Source organism: Camellia sinensis, chromosome 2, assembly GCF_055761805.1.
Source record: "Camellia sinensis isolate YWXY chromosome 2, ASM5576180v1, whole genome shotgun sequence".
Taxonomy (NCBI): domain Eukaryota; kingdom Viridiplantae; phylum Streptophyta; class Magnoliopsida; order Ericales; family Theaceae; genus Camellia; species Camellia sinensis.
The window spans coordinates 204,928,455-204,951,569 of NC_138962.1; the positions used below are offsets into that span (position 1 = coordinate 204,928,455).

At 33.6% G+C, this 23,115-nt stretch overlaps 2 protein-coding genes across 2 annotated transcripts; one reads left to right on the top strand and one right to left on the bottom strand.

The window, feature by feature from the left end:
* Window positions 1-5,887: 5,887 nt before the first annotated feature.
* On the bottom strand, window positions 5,888-7,147 carry LOC114266821 (uncharacterized). Its single transcript, XM_028207759.2, has one exon. It carries the CDS (start codon window positions 7,145-7,147, stop codon window positions 5,888-5,890), a length of 1,260 nt encoding a protein of 419 aa, XP_028063560.2.
* Window positions 7,148-18,454: 11,307 nt separating this feature from the next.
* LOC114266815 (AT-hook motif nuclear-localized protein 22-like) lies at window positions 18,455-20,133 on the top strand. Its single transcript, XM_028207752.2, has one exon. The coding sequence runs from the start codon at window positions 18,906-18,908 to the stop codon at window positions 19,857-19,859; it is 954 nt and encodes a 317-aa protein (XP_028063553.2). The 5' UTR covers window positions 18,455-18,905; the 3' UTR covers window positions 19,860-20,133.
* Window positions 20,134-23,115: the final 2,982 nt, after the last annotated feature.

Below are 23,115 nucleotides of genomic sequence, written 5' to 3' on the forward strand. Positions count from 1 at the left end.
ATCAAAATAATTCGGAACATTTTTTATGTTTCAGGAATGCACGTTATAAATTTCTCCATAATAAGAATTCTGAAAAGGTGTACATGATGTGCAAAACACATTATATGCCTTATAATGTGATTGATGGTAGGGCAAGTTTGGAAACATAGCAAAATAGTTAAAAAGTCAAAAAATTATTTTAAAAAAATTAATTTTTTTATTCATTTTTTGTACTTAGTTTTTTGTAAAAAATTAAAATATCGACTAAAATAATTAGTTTTCAAAACAACCCTCAATATAATTGCCGACCACATTAAATTCTTATTTTGAATTGTCTACATAATGTGAGAATTTTTTATATGTCAATAGGGTACTACGTGGAACTATCTTTCATCAATCACAAATATATATATCCCCACTTGTTCTTCAAGCACCCAACATATATGTAATGAGTACTACTATCAAAACCAATCACAATAATACTCTATCCTCATACAAAAATTACATGCATGATGTACACTTTTTTTTTTTATCAGCAAAGAAAATGAGACTTTATTGATGAAACAGAAAGATTACATCAATAAAGAAGAAAGGGAAGGGGAGCCAAAAGTTGGAGAGGAACCAACCACAAGTAACAACCCCCAGAACACAAGTAACATAACAAGCAACAATCCCCCACAAGTAACATAACAACCACTGCAAAAGAGCAAACAAAAACAACCAGAACATGACCAAAACACCACTACAAGAATCAGCAGAAACGTCTACTGCTGGAGCAACCAAAATGGATCTCAGAAATCAGTAGAAATGGATTTCAGAAAGCATTCACAGATGACCAATGGAACCTCCACACCACTGAGATACCTTGCCAGCCATACCAACCAACCATGGCACACACCAATCCGACTATAGCACACACCACCCAACCACAGCATATCCACTAACAGATCAGAGCAGACAATTCGAAGCAGAACAGACCAGACAATGCACACCAGACAATTCAAATCAGCAGCAGAGGACTTAATGCAGAGCATGCATTAGCTAGAGAGAAACTGAACGAAATACTCAGGTGAAGCTCCTAATATTCCCCCAATTGCAAACAAAATCAGAGACTAAAAAGGATAAGTCCTTACGATAGAGGCCTTAAGCCAATAAGCTAATATGACTTTGATTAATTCCCACAGATCCACTGAGTTAGGATGGGCATTAGAGAATACACACTCATTTCTATGCTTCTAAAAAGACCAAAGAGCAACAAAAGGAATGGCTCTCCAAACTTTGGTAATAAAGCCTCTAAACTTCCCACTCATCCACCAGTTAAGTAAGTCTGCTACAGAGTATGGGATACACCATTGGATCCCCCAGTCAGATAACAGAACAGACCAAATAGACCAAGAGAAAGGACAATGAAGCAAAGCATGACTGGCAGATTCAACAGCAGATTTGCAGAAAATGCAAGAGGTTGATGCATTGGAACCAAGGATGACAAGGTTGTGAAGAAAATCTGCAGTTTTAACTCTATTTTTCCCGGCTAGCTATCCAAAGAAATGGACTTTGGGAGGTAATAAGTTGCACCAAATAAATTTGGTTATGGTAAGATCAGGCCCCAAGAGAGAGGTGCTAAAGGAATAAAGAGAAGAGACAGAGAAGGGACCTGAACCAGCAGTAGCAGAGTTCCAAACCATACTATCAATACGCCCAGTGCTCAAAGAGAGAGCAGAGGCCAACAAGCTAAGCAGTCTAGATACATCCGGCAGTTCCCAAGCATACAAGGCTCTTCTGAAGTTGAAATTCCAATCAGTTTCACTGGTTTTCCTTGCAAGGTATTGTTGAAAAGAACCTTCCTTATCAACAGAAAGGTTGAAAATGGAGGGAAACTCATCCTTAAGGCAAGTGGCTCCACACCACTTATCATACCAAAATCTGATTCTACAGCCATCCCCCACCTTGATTTGGCAGCTTAGTAGGAAAAAGTTAAAGATATTGGCACTATGATTCCCAATGAAGAGAATGTCTCTCTACACCCTTGAGAGTTTGTAAGAAGATAACACAGGAGGATGCCAACAATATACCCCAACCTTGTATTTACTACAAATGATTCTCCTCCAAAGTGCATTTGTTTGAGTGCCAAATTTCCACCACCATTTGAGAAGCAAACAAGCATTAACATCCCTGATTCTCCTGATGCCGAGGCCCCCTTGGGCAACACTCTTTGTTACATCTACCCATTTTACCAAATGAATTTTCCTTTGAAGCCCATTTCCATCCCACAGAAAGGTAACTGCAATCTTCTCCACTTCACGGGCTACACCATCAGGCATCTTAAAAAGAGAGAGATAGTACACGGGTAGACAAGATAGGAAAGATTTGATGAGGGTTAGTCTACCAACAAACGACAACATTTTCCTCATCCAACCTGAAAGTCTAACTCTGATAGTGCCTAGCACAGGTTTCCAAGTAGATTTGCTCCCTGGGTTGGAACCTAATGGCAGCCCAAGAAATTTCAAAGGCAATCTAAGCACCTTGCAATTCAAGCAACTTGCAAAGTTCTGCAGTGACTCTTCCACCACACCCACTCCACATACCACACTTTTGAGGTAATTAATTCGGAGTCCGGATAGAACTTCAATGTCACGACCCGAACCCACGCCTATGGGTTAAGGCCATAACCGGCCAGTAATCACGAGATTACCTACGGCCTCAAACCAATAAAACAAAACTCATCAGAGTAAAGGGACCAAACGGAAGCAAAATTCAAAACTTTTTCCATAGGGCTGTACTTATATGCACACCATAAGATCCCAAACATTTATATGTTAATAACTCACATCAAAATATGTACTAACACAAAACACTGTACATACAGGATCATACAAATTTAAGTCAGTCGAACCCAAGACTTATATACAAAAGTAGTCCAATGCTTTCGCCAGCATAACAAAACTATGAACAAAGGACAAAAGTGAAGACAGTCTCGTGCGTGAGACGTTGAGGCTGACTCCTCAAAACTTTGACTGTTTCTCACAATTTCACCGAGGCTGGTTCTGGGCGTCCCTTGGCTCACCTACATGTACATGAATGAGTGTGAGCAAAAGCCCAGTGAACAATATCAATAAGAATGATACATAAGCAATCTTTGAAACAGTTACAGCAGACGGCCTTTGGCCCAATCACTTGTATCAATCGGCCTTCGGCCCAACCATTTATGTCAATCGGCCTTCGACCCAATCATTCATGTCATTCGGCTTTCGGCCCAATCATTCATGTCAATCGGCCTTCGACCCAATCATTCATGTCAATCGGCCGTCAGCCTAATCATTTATACCAATCAGCCTTCGGCCCAATCATTCATATCAATCGGCCTTCGGCCCAATCATTCATGTCAATCAGCCTTCAGCCCAATCATTCATGTCAATCAGCCTTCAGCCCAATCATTTATGTCAATCATTGTCCACTATTCAAATTAATGAACTTACAAAACTTATGTAGAAGTAAACAGTTGGACAATAACATATCTCAGATATCTTGTTAAGACATTACTCACAGTGATCGGTTGGTTGGTTTGCCCTGGAGCTCGACCGTACACATTTCATGAACACAAAAGGGTCACAAACAATTCAATCCGCTCTAAATTCGCATTTTCCTCTTTAGGCTTCATTCTTATCTCTTTAACTCAATTACAATGCTCAATGTATGCCTTAGAGTACTTAGAAGTGAAAGAGGACAGAAAACGAAACACATAATGTCTTTTCAAAATTTCAGAAAATAGGGTCCCCGCTCGAGCGTGGACTTCCCCGCTCGAGCGGACCCATGAGGTCTGCAAAAGTGCTGGTTACATCAATTTCACGCTTGAGCGCGAACTTGGCCGCTCGAGTTGAAGATCTGTCTACATAGCTCCCCGTTCAAGCGTGAACTTCCCCGCTCGAGCGGAAGCCATGTCTGCAAAATATGCTGGGAGCTCGTATTTCACACTCGAGCGGCGGTTTCCCCGCTCGAGCGGACATCAAGAATTCTAGGTTTTCCAGAATTTTTTCTTGAGCTCAATTCGACCTCCAAAGGTTCCAAACTCATATTTTTTGGCTCAAACTTCAAATATATTTATGATATCATGATACAAACACCCATTTACATCAATATGGAGCTCAATTTCATAAATCAAACACATGCATGTCCCAATTGACACCAAACTCATTTTCAACATGCAAATTCATGCATTCAAAGCTCCTATTCTTATAATTTGTACGTGCATGTGATGTATTACCCTTATTCACAACCTAGATGATGCAAATGGTGTTCAATCTCATGAAACTCAACAAAAACATACTTGCATGTATGATTTAACACTCATTTTTCCATATTCAACTTAATACATGCTTGATTATGCAAAATCATGGTGATCCTATACATACATGTGCATTTTAACTTCAAATTCATCAATTAAAGCACAACTCTTGTTCTTGATCACCAATTAATCTTTAATTCACAAATTACAAGTTCAAACTCATGAATTTACTCACCTAGGAGCTTTAATCCTCCAAATTAAGGTTAATTCTTAAGCTAGCCTTCAATTTATTTAAGCTTCTTGAGCAAATCTTCAATTGTTTCTCTCTCCCTCTCTCTAGCCAGCCCTCTCTCTATTTTAGAGCTCAAGATCAGCCAAAATGCAACAAAGGAGGAGAATTGAGGGTGTAGTGCCCTTATACAACAAATCCCACTAATTCAATTTAACAATAATAAATAATTGGGCACTAATTCAACAATTTAATCAACTTAATCGAGTTTGAATCCATTTTTCAATTAAACTTTACCGTAGGCTCTAAAAATTATGCCAATCACTATGGCGTAATCAAATTCAGTTTATGTGGCCGATAAGGCCTTCAATTTAATTTCCAAAGCAGACAATCAAACAGATATTCCTACGGTGAACAAATAGAAATTCAAAACCACATATTTTCACATAATGGCACACAAAATCACATTAAACACATAATCATATTCATATTAAGGACCAATTAGCACAAAACAGAATAGGGTTATCACATTCAAAGCATCGAAGCGCTCTTTTGATAATAACCACTTGATCCATATCTGTTTCACATAAGAGAATAGAGTCATCCGCAAACTGAAGATGTGATACAAGGACCTCATTAGCCCCAACTAAGACATCTTTAAGGAGACCAAGAGTAATAGCTCTGGTGAGAATGATATTGAGCCCTTCAGCCACTATGTTGAAAAGAAATGGTGATAATGGGTCGCCTTGCCTAAGGCCTCTTTACGGAGAGAACTCATTAGTTAGAGATCCATTCACAAGGACGGAGATACAGGCTAAAGACACACAAGTTTTTATCCAAGAGATCCACTTAGAACCAAAGCCAAAGCTTGACATCATAGAGAACAAGAATTCCCAGTTGACTGAATCAAAGGCTTTCTCGAAGTCCAGCTTGATTATTAACCCTTGCCTCTTGGCCTTCTTCCATCCATCCACAACCTCATTAGCAATAAACACCCCATCTAGGATATTACTGCCTCCTATGAAAGCTGTCTAGATCTCACCTATGATTGAAAGCATCACAGGCTTTAGCCTCTACACTAAGACTTTTGCCAAAATTTTATATAGAGAGCCTACCAAGCTAATGGGTCTATAATCAATCAGATTAATGGGACTATCTAGCTTGGGAATGAAGGTAATGAAAGAGTTGTTGATACCATAGGTAAGCTTGCTATGTTTGTAAGTCACTAAAGAATTGCATGATCTCCTATTTCATGACTTTCCAGAATTTCTGATAGCACAACAGATTAAACCCATCTGGGCCTGGAGCTTTGTTACCATTACTCTCTTTAATGGCTTCCTGAACTTCTGCTTCAGTGAAATTAGGTATTAAGCAGTGAGAGACAAGACTATCCTCAATTACTTTGAATTCTCCACCCAAAGCAGGCCTGTTAATCCAAATTCCTGGAAGTGGTTCTTGAAATGGATGAAAACCTCATGTTTGATCCTATTAGGGTCCTCATAAGAAACACCATGGGCTGAAATAGAATTGATCATGTTTTTACTTGGACGAGAACTTGCAATAGCTTGAAAAAATCTAGTATTTTTATCCCCCTTAAGAGACCAATTCAATCTGGACTGTTGATGCCATAGCCACTCCACCCTTCTATAGAGCTTCCACACTTCACCTCTGACTTCTCTTCTTCTAGCTTTTTTAGAGTGTAGCAATTCTCTTTCCTCCGCAATGATGTCAAGGTCATGCAATTCATCCTTTGAAGCCTTAAGTTTGGTTGAAACATTTCCAAACACTTCAGTATTCCATTTCCTTAGTTCTAACTTTAAGTGTTTTAGTCTTTGTTGGAGAATAAACCCAGCCCAACCCACAAAACTAGCATTCACCCAGCAGGTAGTAAATAGTTGAGCAAATTTGGGATGCAAAGTCCACGCATTGATAAACCTGAAAGGTTTGAGACCCCAATCTCTTTCATCTTCCATCATTAAGAGAGGGCAATGATCTGATATAAGTCGAGGCAGCCCCCAGAGTTTCAGTTTGAAATGAATTAACCATTCAGGGCTTAACAACACCCTATCAATTCTGCTCCAATTCTGAGATTCTTGAGCATTGCACCAAGTATATTTCCTACCAAAAAGGGGGAGGTCATTTAATTCAGCGGAATCTATGAACTCATTGAGTTGTTGCATGCCTCTGTCTCTTCTAGAGCAGCCTACTCTCTCACCCATATGTCTTATTTCATTGAAATCACCTCCCATGCACCAAGGGTTGGAAAAATAGACCTTAAGATTGAGTAAAATGTTCCAAAGAGAGGATCTACTACTGGCATCATTGGGAGCATAAATATTAAGTAGAACACAATGAAAGGAGTTATATAAGGTACCTGAGAGTAGAATGAACCTCTTGTTGCAGCAGCTACCAGATAATTGGAAGATATCTGGATCCCAAATACATAAAAGCCCACCTACAGTACCTTTTGGGTCCACAGACAAGAACTCCATTTTCTTTTGACCCCAAAGCCCTCTAGCTAAATTGTCAGATACCACAATCTTTTTTGTCTCTTGAAAGAATACAATATCAATATGCCTCTCTTTTGGTAGCCTTTTAATTCTTCCCCTCTTCTCAGGCTTGTCAATCCCTCTAACATTCCAAAATAAAAGCTTCATAATTAAACAAATTGACCCTCTATTCGACCCCAGCACACTTCTATTATGGTTGGGCCTTTCCATCCCTCATAAGTCTCTCTTGATCCTTAAGTTCCAGCTCAATAATCTTATCCACTACACCATCTTCCTGCCCACGGAAGTTAATTCCCAAATCTTTCCTTACTTTGAAAGTGGCCTACGCTTCCTTGAGGAGATAGTTGTGCGAGCTTGAGTCACCCTCAGATAGCTCGGAGCCTGCAAGGGCCACTGCTGCTGGCCTGAATATAATGGACTTTGAGGGGTGTTTACTGGTAGTTGCAGATTTGTGGCCATAGAGTCGAGCAAACCGAGAGAACCCCTCCATGTACACCTTCTTTTTCCCAGCTTTCTTAGCATACCATTGGGGGTTGAGGATGGGATCAGGACAACGAACTGGGCCTTTAGCATGTAAATACATAGTGCCCAACCCAGCAGCAAGTGGATGAGGCCCAGGTGATAAAGGATTATTGCCTGACCTGTTGCCTTGAAGTCCAAGTGACAAGAGAATAGGGCCTTGAACTATATTCTCATTGTTTGGATGGCCCAGGTTAACCTCCAAATTAATTCCAGGAATAGGGCCTTGAACTATATGATCACTGTTCGGATGGCCCAAGTTGACCTCCAAATTAATTCCAGGCCCAAACTCGTCTATGGACCTGCTCAGATTTTTGAGCAGACCAGGTGGTGAAGCTTGCTCAACGCACCTTTGTGGTTGGTCATTGCATGTGGGGCAGGGTGCACGCTCCTCCATCATTGTTTCTTTTCCCCCTACTGCAGTAGGTCTGCTGCACAGTGAATCCTCAACCACTGTGCCCACCGCCTCTGTACTGCTGCATGGTGAAAGTTCCTTCCTTTGCATCACGTTGATGGAGGAAATAATCACCGCACCGGACCAGTCATGCCGATTTGCCACTAAATCAACTTCATCCTTCCTTTTGCAAGCCCCATCTGTGAGAACATTTTCCTCAGCTCTACTTAAGGCCACATTGGAGCTGGTATTGCAATCACCCAATCCAATGTTACTCAACTCATGACACTCCAAAGGGTTGAGCGAATGATCTTCACAAACAAGAACTCGGTGTAATCTACCCTTACATTCAAGATTTATTGTTTTGTTGATAAGCTCCATACATGTAACCACTTTAATTCTGGAGTAGGAGAATGACTTTGGTTGGCTAAGATCACCCTCCAAATGAAGGACTGACCCCCACAAAGCTCCAATGTTGTTTAGAGTGTTCCTATTCTAGAGGTTCAGAGGAATACCATAACATTTCAGCCAAACACATCTCTCTTGCTTTGTTTGAACTCCTGGCTTCCATTCCGAAACAAACTGGCTCCAATCTTTAAACAAGTCCTTGATCTTCTGGATATTGGATTGGAGCTCCTCCTGGGATTTGAAAGTCAAAATTACATCCCTGCCTCCCCCCTGTCTAATCACAACTTGAGCTAACCCATTATCCTTCAAGGCAGATCTGATGTTATTGATGTAGAAATCCGAGTTGAGCCTGATAACAACGCTTTCGTAAAGCCATCCATAGCCATCTTCATTGACTTTGATAGTCGTGGTCGTGCCCCTTTGTAGAACCTCTGCAAAAGATTTATGGCCAGTAAATAGGATTGAACCTGTACCTCTATTCGGGTTAAAGGCTTCTGTGATGGCCTGGGGCCTTCTCATGCTAGGCATGCTCCTATCATGAGTGCCATACTTGACTGCAAGGACCTTATCATCCACCAAAAGTCCATTTGCTTTCTGGATTGCTATGTCTGATGCAACATGACAGTCGAATCTCACAAAGCCGAATCTTGAGTTTGTCGCTTTCCTTCTCTTGAAAGGAATGAATACATCTTTAACTACACCAAACTTTTTGAAAAGTTTGAACAGTGAGTTTGCATCCAAAGATCTTGGGATATTGTCCACGAACACAGTGTACAGACCATTCCTTGCTTCATAGCCCCTAGATCCACCTCCCCTCCATTGATTCACCACCGGGATCCAACCTCCATTTCTTCCGTGCTCCATAAGAGGAATGAGCTTCACAATTTTGTTAGACATGCATGATGTACACTGGCGGTCTATATGTGAAAATCCTTGAAAGTCGGTACATTAATCGAATTAAATTTTGTAAAATCGAATTCTATTCAAATCATCAAATCTAACCCCCAAAAAATTACATACTAATGTGATATTTATTTTATTAAAGTGAGTCATGTTTTTATTATTCATCCAAAAAAAAAAAGTCATTTTTTTATTTTTTTAATCAAAAATATATATTTATATATATTAATAGAAATGAAGAAGGATATACAAGGTAACCTACTATGAGTAGCATTGCATCGTACTCACCTTTTATATCCCAGCTTAGTTGGTATTTAAAAGGAGAACTAATCTTACTTTCAGGTTTTAAAATTTTATTATTATATGAAAAAAATTTATAAAACTTGTTAATTTATACTTTAGGTCAATGAAAATGTACTTTTGCGGCTACACATTTGGACATTGTAATCTGAATTTGGATTTAACTGTCGGCTTAATTTGTTGCCTTTTTATCATGTGATTTAGGAAGCATGATTGAGACTAGTAACAGTCAAGGAGATAAGACCATTGTTGAGATGCCCCTTTTTTGTTAATAGATTTTTCAGAAAATAAGATCACAGTCGGTTTTCCATGATCTGTAAAAAAAAATATATATATATATATATATATATTCTGGCCTCACTGTAATATTGGGTATGTTTGGTTTGAGTTTGAGAGATAAATTTTAGAGATAAAAAGTATGAAAAGTTGTTTGGTTTGGATTTTTTTCAAAAGGTATTTTGGAAAATTATTTTGAGAGAGAGTTTTGAAAAAAGTGATTGATTTGATGTATATGAGAGATAGATTTGTTTGGAAAACTTGTAAACCAAATAAGTTTTGGAAAAAAATTTTAGAAAAATTTGTTTGGTTTGATTACTTTTGAAAACTTATTTGTAGAGAATTTTTTCCAAAAATTTTTGAGAAACACAAACCAAATAAGGCGTTGTTTTTTAAAAAAAATTCTATTACTAGATCATTTATTCATAAAATTTACGTTCCTCTGCCTCTAATACAATCTAATCATGCAATCATATTTAAGTTTTAATTAAAATTCTTATTATATTATGCAATTGAGAATATATTATAGATAGAACGACAAAATTGAGTGAACATATGATTGTTAGCCCTAATTTATTCACTTCTTTGGATTCCCTTCTCAAATGTAGTTGGGGGTAAAAACAAAAACACGTGTCGTATTATAGTTTGTGTGATCAAATTTAAAACAATGTGTGTGATCAAGGTTAATTTCTCCAATTTCTGTATGAAAGTTGATCACTTATTAATAAAATGATTTTCTTTTAGGTGATCAATTGTCACAAATAATCATGGAAGAAAGCCTTTAGAGGGGATAAGTGTTTTAGTTTGACACAATTGACTTATTATCATTATTATACTTTGAGAGCAGCACACAATGACTAATATGTATATTCTTAATTTTTTTCAGTTTAATTATGTGTATGAAGACTAATCGTGTGACTAACATTATCTCACAAGTTATCGATATATTAAAATAAAATAAAAAGCTATTAATATTTTATTATTAATTTTTAAAAATAATTTTTTTGAATTTTCTATTCGTATTTTGTATTTTTAGTTATTTTTTAAAATATTTTAATCATTTTTTTTAATATCTTTTAGATCCACTTAATCTTGATATACTTAAAAGGTATAAAATTTGTGTACATTTTTAAAAAAAAAAAATTATTTAATACAAAAAAATACAAAAATATATTAAATTTTTCTTTTTTTTTATATATTTGGTGAATTTTAAAAAGACAATTTACAAATATTATATTTTTTAAATGTATATAAATTAGATATATTCAAAAAAATAAAAAATTTCAGCTAAAATATTTTAAAAATTCACTAAAAATAAATTCAATTTCTTAAAAGTAAGTTAAACCAAACATTATTATTATGGGATAAAGATTTGAGATTTCTAAAGAAACAAAAGAAAATAGGGTAAATGACAAACACACCTTCTGAGGTTTATTTAAATTATAAATTATTTCATATAGTTTTATAAATTACATTATACCCCTTAAAGTTTCTAATTTCATAACAAATAGGTTCTTTTATTAATAAATCATCAAGTTAATTAATAATTTTTAATAATATTAAAATTTTATTTCAATTAATAATTCAGATAAATTTATTATTGTATAGGTAAACAATTAAAAATTCTGATAAGGAAGTATTTATAATTTTCTAGATCACAAGAAGATAATTCATAATTTAAACAAATTTCAAATGTATGTTTGTAATTTACCTTAAGAAAATAATTGAACCCATTAAAAAGATAGTATTGCATGGAGGTGTACTTTGTGATAGGAATGTGGGGTTTGTGCTATGCTGCTCTTCTTCTCTTCTTTGACGAATCAATCAATCATACGAAAGACGCTCGAAGGGACTCCGGGAAGAGACATGTCATCAAAACATCTAACCCTACATAAAATGGACATCCATGCAATGACCCTACACAAAATGGACAGCCATAGAGAGAGAAGAGGACGGTTAAGAGATGTTTGGCATATGGATTATTGATACATTAGCTAATAAAAAAAATAAAATTAGTTAATTTAATCAATAAAATAAAATATCATATTTTTTTTTTATCAACAAAAAGAAGAAGATTGATAAATCGAAAGAGTACACCAAAAACAAATAGATGAGTACAAAGAATATCAAAGCGATCTAAAAGATCCAACTAATCATCAAATCAAACTATAAAAAACATTAAAAATTTATTTCAAAAAGAAATAACTAAAAAATTAAGCCAAAAAATTTTATCCCAACGAAGCTGGAGTTAGTTATGATGTTTTTTAATTATAGAAATATAAGTTAGAATATTTGATACTATTTTTATTTTATAGTTTATGAATTAAAAATAATTAGTATAAAATTAAAAAAATATTTACTATAATATTTTAAAAAATTTAAGTTACAAGTTCAACTTAACTAAACTCAGAGAACCGCAATTTTATATATAAGGTAAATTTTATTTTATTTTTTTTATGATGTGATCTATTTGCAATTTATTTTTTATCATTTACAAAAAATCACATAACCCCTAATTGCTTAGTGAACCAAAATGCACCGTCAAACTTGCTAACGGTTTAAGCAAAATGACTAACATATTTTTCACTTGAGTTATCTCATTATGCAAACTATGGATATTGCGTTAGTTTTTTAAAGATAAAATTCACTTAAACTCCTTATGTTTTACCATATGTATAGTAATACTATAAATTCAATTTTATCAACCCATAAATTACCCAAAAACTAATATCTACCACACTTCACATATATCTCACACGGCACAAATTAATTTTCACCATACAATCACCCACTCAAAAAATTCTAAGTGGGTGTAAGTATGGGTTTCTAGACTTTCCCTATTAGAAAATGATTACATAACCCTCTTATGTATTGGCACACATTTTACACTTGTTATTAGCTTGAATAGATTACATATAGTTCGTTTGTTTTGACAGAAAATATTTTTTTAAAATATTTTCATATTTTCTGACATTTGGTACAATAAAAAATGAAAATAACCAAAAATTATTTTTATAGTCGATAAAAAATAAATTTATTTAGATAAAAAAATATTTTTTACTTTTAAAAATTGATAAATATTTTTTATTAAACTTTTATCAATATCACCACGGTATTATCGACACGGCCACCACCACTATTCCTATAGTCATCACCTTCTCTCTCATTCTGCTACCACATTTCTAAAAGAAAATTGGTAAATTACAAATACATTCATGAGATTTGTTTAAAATATAAATTATTTTTTATTATTTAAAAAATTACAAATATTTTATTGTCAAAAAAATTTATTTAACAGAATTAATTACAAAAATGAAATTTATAATTGTTCTTCTATACAATAATAAAATTACTTAAATTATTAATTGAAACATATTTCTAATATCATTAAAAATTGTTAATTGATTTTATGATTTATTAATAAAATGGGTGATTCATTATGAAATTAGAAATCTCAGGGGTGAAATGTAATTTCCAAAATCATAGAGGGTAATTAGTATTTGAATCAAATCTTAGGGAATGTATTTATAATTTACCTAAAGAAAAATTATAAAAAAAAAAATTCGAACAAACGGAGTGTTAATAATATTTTTTAGATTTCGTTTAAGATGTGAGTTGATTTTTTGCCTTTTTGACAATCCTAAGGTTAAAAAATCTCGTTTTAGACCTTTTTTTATTTTGTAAGAAAAAAAATAAAATAATTATGATTTAGATATGATATTTTATCTTATTAAATTAAAAGAATTATTTTATTCTTTTATGATTATTTTAGCTCCAATCCACCTTCAAACGAGTGCTTTATTTACAAATTACAATAATTTATGTGTTTATTTTAAAATGGCATTGAGCAGAATCAACTGAAATCACAAAGGGGTTAGAGAGGAGTAATTATTAGATATTCGTGGAATATGATCACCAGTATTTTAAATCCCGTTTGTTTTAGGGTTAAATAGATAGGAGGAGATTAGGATGGAGATGGAGTTGTTTAATGTTGTGTTTATTTATAGAATTGGGGACGGGATTAGGATGGAGGAGGTGATATAGATGGAGGTTGAAAGGGGGATTGAGATAGAGGCGGTGGAGATGGTATTAGAAAAATAGTGAAAGGATTAAAAAAAAATTATTTTTTATATATTGAGAATTTTTTAAATATTAATGTTTAATTTTTTATATTTTTTTATTTGTTTTATTATTTTATATAAAAATAACTTAACAATTCCTACACTAACAACTATCATCAAAACAAACACGATTTTTAGAGATTGTTTGGGGTGTCCTAAATAAGTGCACTTTTTATTTTTTTAGACTAAAAAATTGAGAAAAAAAATATGGATATTTGGTTAATTTTTTGACCTTTTATGGAAAAATGTGTATTAAAAATTGTAAAAATTAGTCTGTAGGAGAAAATTAGGATTGAGAGTTATGCAGCCATAATTGTTGACTTTTGGTGAATAGTGTCAACTTTTTGAGTAACTTTTTGACTTTTTAGCTTTTTCTTATCTTCCCAAACTTGGCCTTACTTAATTCTCTCAATATCAATTCCCTCCATTCTACCTCTGAAAACAAACAGGGCTTCTAAAGATATTGTGATTGATTAAAAAAAATATAATTTTATATTAAATAATTAAGAAATATAAAAAATATAATATATGATAATTAATAAAAAATATGACCATATGACATTTTAAAAATATTTTAAAGTTATTTGGAATGATTTAAAGAAATATATTTTTTGACTTTTTATAAAATATGAGTTAAATATAAGTTGGATTTAAAATGATGTGATAGAAAAGTTATGTGATTTAAATAAGATAATATCACTTAAATAAAATAATAATTTTTTAATTTTTAATTTTTTTAAATTATATCAAATAAGATCTTAATAATTTTTTTTTGGGAGAGAGAGGGAGAGAGAGAGAGGCGCATGTGGGTCATGGGAAATTGGAGCGGACCCACACAATGGGGTCAGAGGGTCAGGCCGTGTCTTCTGGGCGAAACTCTCCCTCTCTCTCTCTCTCTCTCAATTCTCATTCTCTGCAAATCACTCACTTCCGTAAGTGTCCAAACTCTATCAGTAAATTACTATATGCCACCCACCAACATCTATCTCCTCCGTCTGTCTGTCTGTCTGTCATGGTGGTGGTTCTGCAAGTGTAACGCCCCCCCCCCCCCCCCCCCCCCCCCGAGACGAACAAATTGAAAGCAACATTTATTAAGGGATTGTTTGGAATGATCTAAATAAATGTATTTTTTATTTTTTTATAAAAAGATGTGTAGAAAAATAGAGAAGTGATGTGATGAAAAAAAGATAAAAAGATGAATTATATAGGGGATGCCAAACCACCCCAAATCAATCACACAATAATAAATTTTAAATATGAGCAATGTTGACACGCATTTATTAAATATTTAATTTTTAATATATTATAATTTTTTATTTATTAAAATAACATCACGTAATATTTCAATAATAAATAAGACTACTAAAATCATGAATTAGCCTCGTCTTTCACCTCATCCTTCACGAATCTTTTAATAGAATTTTCGGGGAGAAAAGTAAAAAAAGAAAGATAAAACCTCATGATCTTCTTTCTAAGGCTTTTCTTTAATGGGTTCGGCAGTTTTTTTTAATATTTCGTTGTCCAAAATCATTACATAAAAAAGTTCAAGCACTAGAGCTAGAAAAAGCTCTCATTTCTCTTTAAACCAACTAGACTCGTGTGTGTATGTCTGTCTTATTATAATAAAATTTACATTTAGGTTGATATAAATTATGTCATATTTTTTAAATATCCATGATTTTGTGTTACTTTCAATTTTTGACTAGCTGGCAATATTATGTGTTCATAAAAAAATATTTAGAATTTGAAATATATAAACTAAATTTACTTTTAATGAGTACCACGCTAGATCAAAATGTACCTCTCAAAATTTATTTTTTAATTTTTTCTTAGTACAAAGCATTTCCGATTCCACAACAAATCATTGATTTAGTTTAATAAAAGAATAATACTATATACACTAATTAGTATGCCAATTAGTGTACTAACAGATAATATAACATAATGCCAAAGATTTTAGGTATTTGTAATTTATATAATATGTATGGTCAGTAATAATGTCATAACATTGATTAGTATACTAATTGATGCATGTAATATTACCGTTAATAGAAACATATGGAAGAATTCGAAAAGGGTTAAAGGGCTAAAATTATTATCAGCTCAAATCAATTTTTAATATTTCTTATTTTTTTGGGCAAATTACCATCACCCCTTGAGGCTTAATTAAATTATAAATTCTCCCCTCAGGTTTCAGAAATTACATCTCACTCCCGAGATTTATATTTGCATATCAATTTGTCCTTGCCGTGAAGTAAACGGTAGGAATTGTTGTTGACATCACGAAAATAAATCTTCATAGACGATATTGCCCCTCATACCTTTTCAAAGCACCAAACAACTTGATTTAAAAAAATTTGAATCGTCCATATATATCTAAATTATAACAAATTATTTGGCTAATACTTAAAAAGTAACAAAATATTTTTTTCTTCAAAAATAAAAATTATTTTTCTTCAAAAATAAAAATAACTTTTTTTGAAATAAATAATAAATATAAAATAATTTTAAAGAAAGAAAAATGATTTTTTTTTTTAAATAGAGTTTTGTAAAAAGTTTTGAAAAGAGTTTGGTTACAAGTTTTGAATTCTTTTATTCAAATTATGATTTGAGTTCTAAACCAAACATTACCTAAGTTTTTGGAACCATGTTTGATTTGTTGTTTGGAAAAAAAATTTCAGAAATTTTTTTTTTTTGAAAAAAATAGAAACTAATTTAATAAAAATAGATATGAAAAAATATATTTAATTTTAAATTTTTTTTCTAACCCTCAAAAATAAAATTATATAAAATGATAATTATTTATTATTTTTTTATTTCTTAATCAAATTAATTTTTAATTTTTTTTTAAAAAAATTCTAAAACAAGTACTGAGCAACTATTGACTGACTTGACATAATGTATCAGCCAAATATTATTATTTCTCTGGATAACACAGTTAGGGTACAAAAAATTCTAAAACAAGTACTGAGTAACTATTAATTGACTTGACATAATGTATCAGCCAAATATTATTATTTCTCTGGATAACACAGTTAGGGGCATTTTAGTCAATTTACTATATCTGTCAACGACGTTAATTGCAATGAGAAAGAATGTAACTTTTGAAACCTAAAAAGAAAATTTATAATTTAATTAAATCTCAAGAGGGGTAGGTAATTTCCCCTCCCTCCTAATAATCTTTTGATATTGAACAAACTCCTGATATTTCAAAAAGGTTGAATAATAACTCGCTAAATGGAAAAGATTTGGAAGAGGGGGAGGGGCGATAACAAGGGAATGATGAAGCTTTTAGCAACCAAGATGAAAGACAACATGATTATCTTCTATTGGGCTTGTTGGTGTAATTTAATGTAAAAATTAATAACTAAAAAGTAAAATTGAAAAATATTTTCCTTTTAATTTTTAGCTTATTTTGCTTAATAAGTTACAACCGAAGTTATATCAAATAATTTAATATATATATAAGAGTTTGATTCCCTCCAACTAATAATCTGAGCAGAAGAGTGTTGTCTGGACTCATGAGACTTTTTATGGTTTCATTTTAATAATCTAAACCATTCATTTTGTAATGTTCTTTACATATAGAAAAATGATATACAAATCTATTTTTTAAATCTAATAATGTGTCAAGAAGATGATTAGTTGATAATTAGAGAATATTTAATTATCAATCAATTATCTTCTTAACACATCACTGGAAGAGTCTAATTTTTAGATCAAAATAGCAATACTCTTTTATATATCATTTAAAAAAATTAAATCAATCCAATAATTATAATCTATTCAATTTGTTAAATTGATTTAATATTTTATATAAATAATACAAATAAAAAACTTACTAATCAATAATTTGAATTATTAAAATAAAACATAGGATAAACTCTGTGAGGCTGGTCAACACACTTAAACAGGAGAGAGGCCCTGTTTGGTAGGGCTTATTTTCAGCTTATTTCAGCTTTTAGCTTAATTTAAATTATTTTGATATGTTTAGTTCAGCTTAATAATACAGCTTATAGTTTTTTGTAAATCAAAAATTAACTTATTTTTTGAGTGGGGGATAAGAAACTTAATTTATAAGTCAAAAATCAGTTTATGTTCACAGAAGTTATAAACTGTTACGGTATAAGGTATAATCACTTTCCCACAGTTCTACCAAACGGAGCCAGAGTACCCTTAAAAAGAAAAAATTATTAATAAGTGAGATAAATTATATCAAATAATACCATTGCAATAATACCATTGCTGTAGTTTGTTTGTTCTGTTTTTTCCTTTCTTTCCTTGGATGTTTTTGATTGATTTCTCTCTAATATTGGGTTAGCTTTAATGTTCATTGCGTTTTCATGCTTTGTTAATATATTTTTACAAGTCTATTATTTTTTTCATCAATAAAATTTTATTTTACTGTTAAAAAAAAAAATAGAAGAAGAGAGAGAAAGAGTTGGAGAGAGAGAGAACGTGGGTGTTAAGGGGCCCGGGAGGTGAGAGACAAAAGATAGAGAAAAGGAGGGGCCCATCCACCGCCCATGCGCACGCTGTCTTACCAAAACTCAACCCAATCTCGATCCAAACCTCCTCTCTCTCTTTACCCTCTCGCTCTTGACCTAACCCTAACCCAAAACAACACTAAACCCAACACACCCCCTTCTCTCTCTCTTCTTCTTCTTTCTCTCCCAAACCCTCACCAACGGGAGGAACACCAAGAAAACTTTGAATACCTTACTCTAAGCCATCTCATGAGATCATTAGAGAGAAATAAACATGTCCTCTTCTTCAGCTGTTTCAGCTGAAATTCTGGTTGCTGATATGCCCAAAACCCCCTTCCCATCCCTCTCTTTTCTTGGTCAAGCTCACTAGCTAGCATTCAATTCCTCAAACACCCAAAAGAAAATCCTCCAAGAAAGAAAAGAAAAAATACCCACAACAAATTAGAGCTTTCTCTCTCTTCCCATCTCTCTCTCTCTCAGAATTTGCACAAACTTTGTATATGGATCCAGTTACAGCACACGGTCGTCCTCTTCCACCTCCTTTCCATACCAGAGATCTTCAGCTCCACCACCACACTCCTCCTCTTCAGTTCCAGCACCACCACCACCAACAGCAAAAATCTGAAGATGAACAACAAATGGGAGGAATTAGCCTAAACCGCGGCCAAAAACGCGATCGCAATGAAAATAAGTCGCCTGTAACCCCTGCTGCCGCTGCTACCACCACCACGAACACCAACTCCTCCGAAGGAAGAGAATTAGTCTCCCTTACGGGCGAAGGCGAGATCACGAGAAGACCCCGAGGCCGCCCCGCGGGGTCCAAGAACAAACCCAAGCCGCCGATTATAATCACCCGTGATAGCGCCAACGCCCTCCGGTCGCACGTCATGGAAATCGCCAACGGTTGTGATATCGCGGAGAGCGTGTCGACTTTTGCTGCGAGGCGGCAGAGAGGGGTTTGCATTTTGAGTGGCAATGGAACCGTCACTAATGTCACTCTGCGGCAGCCAGCGGCACCCGGTGCGGTCGTCACTTTACACGGCCGATTCGAAATCTTATCGCTTTCTGGGTCCTTTTTACCGCCTCCTGCGCCACCGGCTGCTTCAGGTTTGACCATATACTTAGCCGGCGGTCAGGGACAGGTGGTTGGAGGGAGCGTAGTAGGTCAACTCTTGGCTTCCGGACCGGTTGTAATTATGGCGGCATCTTTTGGAAATGCAGCATATGAAAGGTTGCCCCTCGAGGACGAGGAGCCCCCGGTATCCATGCCAGGGAGCGGGTCCCTAGGCTCGCCACCGGGTATAGTTGGTCAACAGCAGCAACAGCAACAGCAACAACAACAACTCATGAATGATCCAAACTCACCTCTTTTTCATGGGTTACCTCCAAATCTCCTAAATTCATGCCAATTACCAGCTGAGGCATATTGGGGCACAGGTCGCCCAACTTTTTAACAAGAAAATTAAAGATTAATTTCTTGTTTTTGTTTTTCTTTGCTTCTTCCACTTGTTTTTTTTTTTTTTTTTTTAAACTTTCCCAAGTCACCAATCACTCACCAACCTTGCATTCTTCTTCTTTCACAAGTACTAGTAGTTGTTGTTAAATATGTTAATCTTGGTTATATCTTGCTAGTCTATATGGCTTTTGATTGAAGAGGGATGTACATAAATTCATGAATTCTTGGTGCTTTTGAATGATATCCTATCTACAAATAGCTTTTTCAGTTCACTCCATGTGATAACAGTTAGGAGGATTAAGAGGATGGCAATCTCTCTCTCTCTCTCTCTCTCTCTCTCTCTCTCTATATATATATATATATATATTCATTTGATGTTGCTGGTCTGATAATTATTCATTCACTCTCTGCAGAATAAAAAACGCAGCAATTCTTTTGAGGGTAGCTTAGTGTGTTTTTAAGTTTCCTATTGTACGTCATCATCCAAATAGCCCCCTAAAAAATAACTCAAGAAACAACCTTAAAAAAATAAAGACATCTTTTTATCATATCTATCTACAATGTATTTTGGTTCTGTAGAGTTTCAAAACTATTTATTTATTTCTTTTATATTTAAATTCATTTATTTTATCAGTTAGAAGATTGCACTTTATCTGTTTCTTAGTACTCTAACTTATAATACTACTACCACACAAAACTTAACATCTATCCTTTTCTCATCATAGCCATCCTCTTTCTACCTCATAACTCATACTTAGGGTTTTAATATCAGCCGTATATCATATCCGTCAATATGAATTGAAATTTTTTAAACTTTCGATTTGTTACTATAGTTTCATTATTATTAGGTATTTGATAATAAACTTAAAATAATTATATTTTTTTTATTAATTTCAAAATGATGTGTTCGGTCGATTGTAAGTTAGTGACAGTTTCGAGAATGGTGGGGGGAAAGAGGTGGCGATGTGTTTAGAGCACGCAAATGGGTGATGAGTAGAGACCAAGGTATGACCTATGGACTGAGAACTCTCTCATTTTCTTGATTTTCTTGAGGTTTTTTTTTTTTTTTTTTTTTTGGAATTGATATTTATGTAGAGAGCAGTAGGAGACAGAAATGGACATTGAGGACTGGGGTTACACACATGCGCTGCTCTGAACAAAGCTCTTTTTCGAGGCAACTAAACACTTACATATAAAGGCGAAACAAATCACTCAGCTCGAGCGTTAAAACTCTCTCTCTCTCTCTCTCTCACTCACTCGTTCGCTCACTCACTCAAGTGTCGAAGGTCTCAGGGCACTAAAATAGTGGGTCAGGTAAGTCATCATTAATTTGTCTAGATTTAGGTATTACCAGTTATTCAAAATCCTAATTTTTATTTTATTTTAGACATCACATCTTATAAAGGAATACATCATCTACAAAGTTAAATTTGTGATCTTAAACCTAGGTTGGGTTCACTATACCTTCATTCATATCTTCATATTACATTGGATTTTTGGATTTTGTTAACGCTTGCTATACTATAAGAAATTTAAAATGATTATATATTATGTAATAATGGATATATAATATTTTTAAGTATATTCTTTGTTATATATAAATATATACATCTTCTCATTATAGAAAACTGTTTCAATTTTGTGCTAAATCTTGTCTCATGTTTTGTTAAGTCTTGTTTACTTTCTTGTGAAGTGATTCATAGATATATGTGGTGTTCTATTTAGTCTTTTTATTTTTAAGTCAAAACATCTATTTTTGTTGTTTAAAATTACAAATATACAACTGCCATATCATTCTGTACGAATTTTGTCTACACAAATTTTATTTGTAATTCAATTTCCTCTAGATACCTACAATGTATAGCCTTTGATTTCTTCATATTTGCTTTCGAGAAAGAGCTGATAAAACAATCAATTCTTACAACTACATTTATCATATTTTTCATATATTATTTTGCGAGACTACTAAATAATTATCTTATAGTATCCCATTCGTCCGTTATTTAGGGGGGCGAGTTTGTACTTTTGTTGTTGAATTCATATTTAGAACTTAGCAAGTATTTTAATGGGAACTTTGTTTGGGCTTTTATGTCTTATGGAGAATGTAATACTATTCTCTTTTTTAATTTAGTTTATGTTTTTTTCCATTTGATCATAGATTCGTCTCTATCACTAAGGTCCCTATTTGGTGTCAAATTCCACCATTATTGAGAGGATCTAGAGTTGTTCGATCATGTCACTTCAATATGTAGGAACGGAGATTCATGACAGTGATTGAATAGCTTTTAAATAGCAGTATCGCAAGATGAATTAATGTGGGTTGCAGTATAGTGATATCGAGAATAACGGTAGCTATTAAGAATTAGGTGATGAGGTCATGAAGTTCTTTGTAATTGTTTGCTATATATTCGCAACCAAATGGTACTGATTTACTGTATTTGATAGAGAATTAGAAGTTTCGATCATAATGCACAACTATTTAATAGGTCTATTCGTTCTAATTCATTGATTTAATCTAGTATAAATATTAGAAAAAGAAGTGAACGAAATTCAATGGGATCCAGAGAACCTTGACTTACTTCATTTCAACTTCTTATCTTGAGGGGAAGTTCTTTTCTGTCTTTATTAATAGCAGTCGAACCATTTGTATCGATTGTGAATCAAATTGTAAATCAACTATAAGCCAAAATGTATCGGCAGGCCATGTATACTAACCACTTGTTGAAACGATTGTAGAGTGTACTTGTTTGAATTAGTAAGGGTAAATTACACTGTAATCTTCCTAAAGGCTTGAGAAAAATATAGTGAATTTCACAAGTTTGATATATGTGTATTGTGCTCTGTTAAGATTTAAATTCTCATAATCATATTGTTAGTAATATAGATGCAAATATTCTTTTACTAATAGTATGATTGAGTATTATGATAATTTAAATCATACTGTTAGTGAAAAAAAATTAATACATTTACGGGTAACCATACCCGTTATTCAAACATACCTTGGCATGAATTTTTGGATTTTTGTTCTTAATTGGATAATTTCTTTGCATGTTTAAATTAGTTAGCCATCTTGGAGTTGTGGCATTTGTAACTCTGTTGGTAATAAATTGTTGTCATCGATAATAAATTATTTAGGAACATAATTGTCAGACATAAATTTGGATTTGATCCTTCCCATTTCATGAATGGAATGAAGATTTCCATTTCATTTCACAATATTGCAACACATTGTCACATTCTAAATTTTATGCATA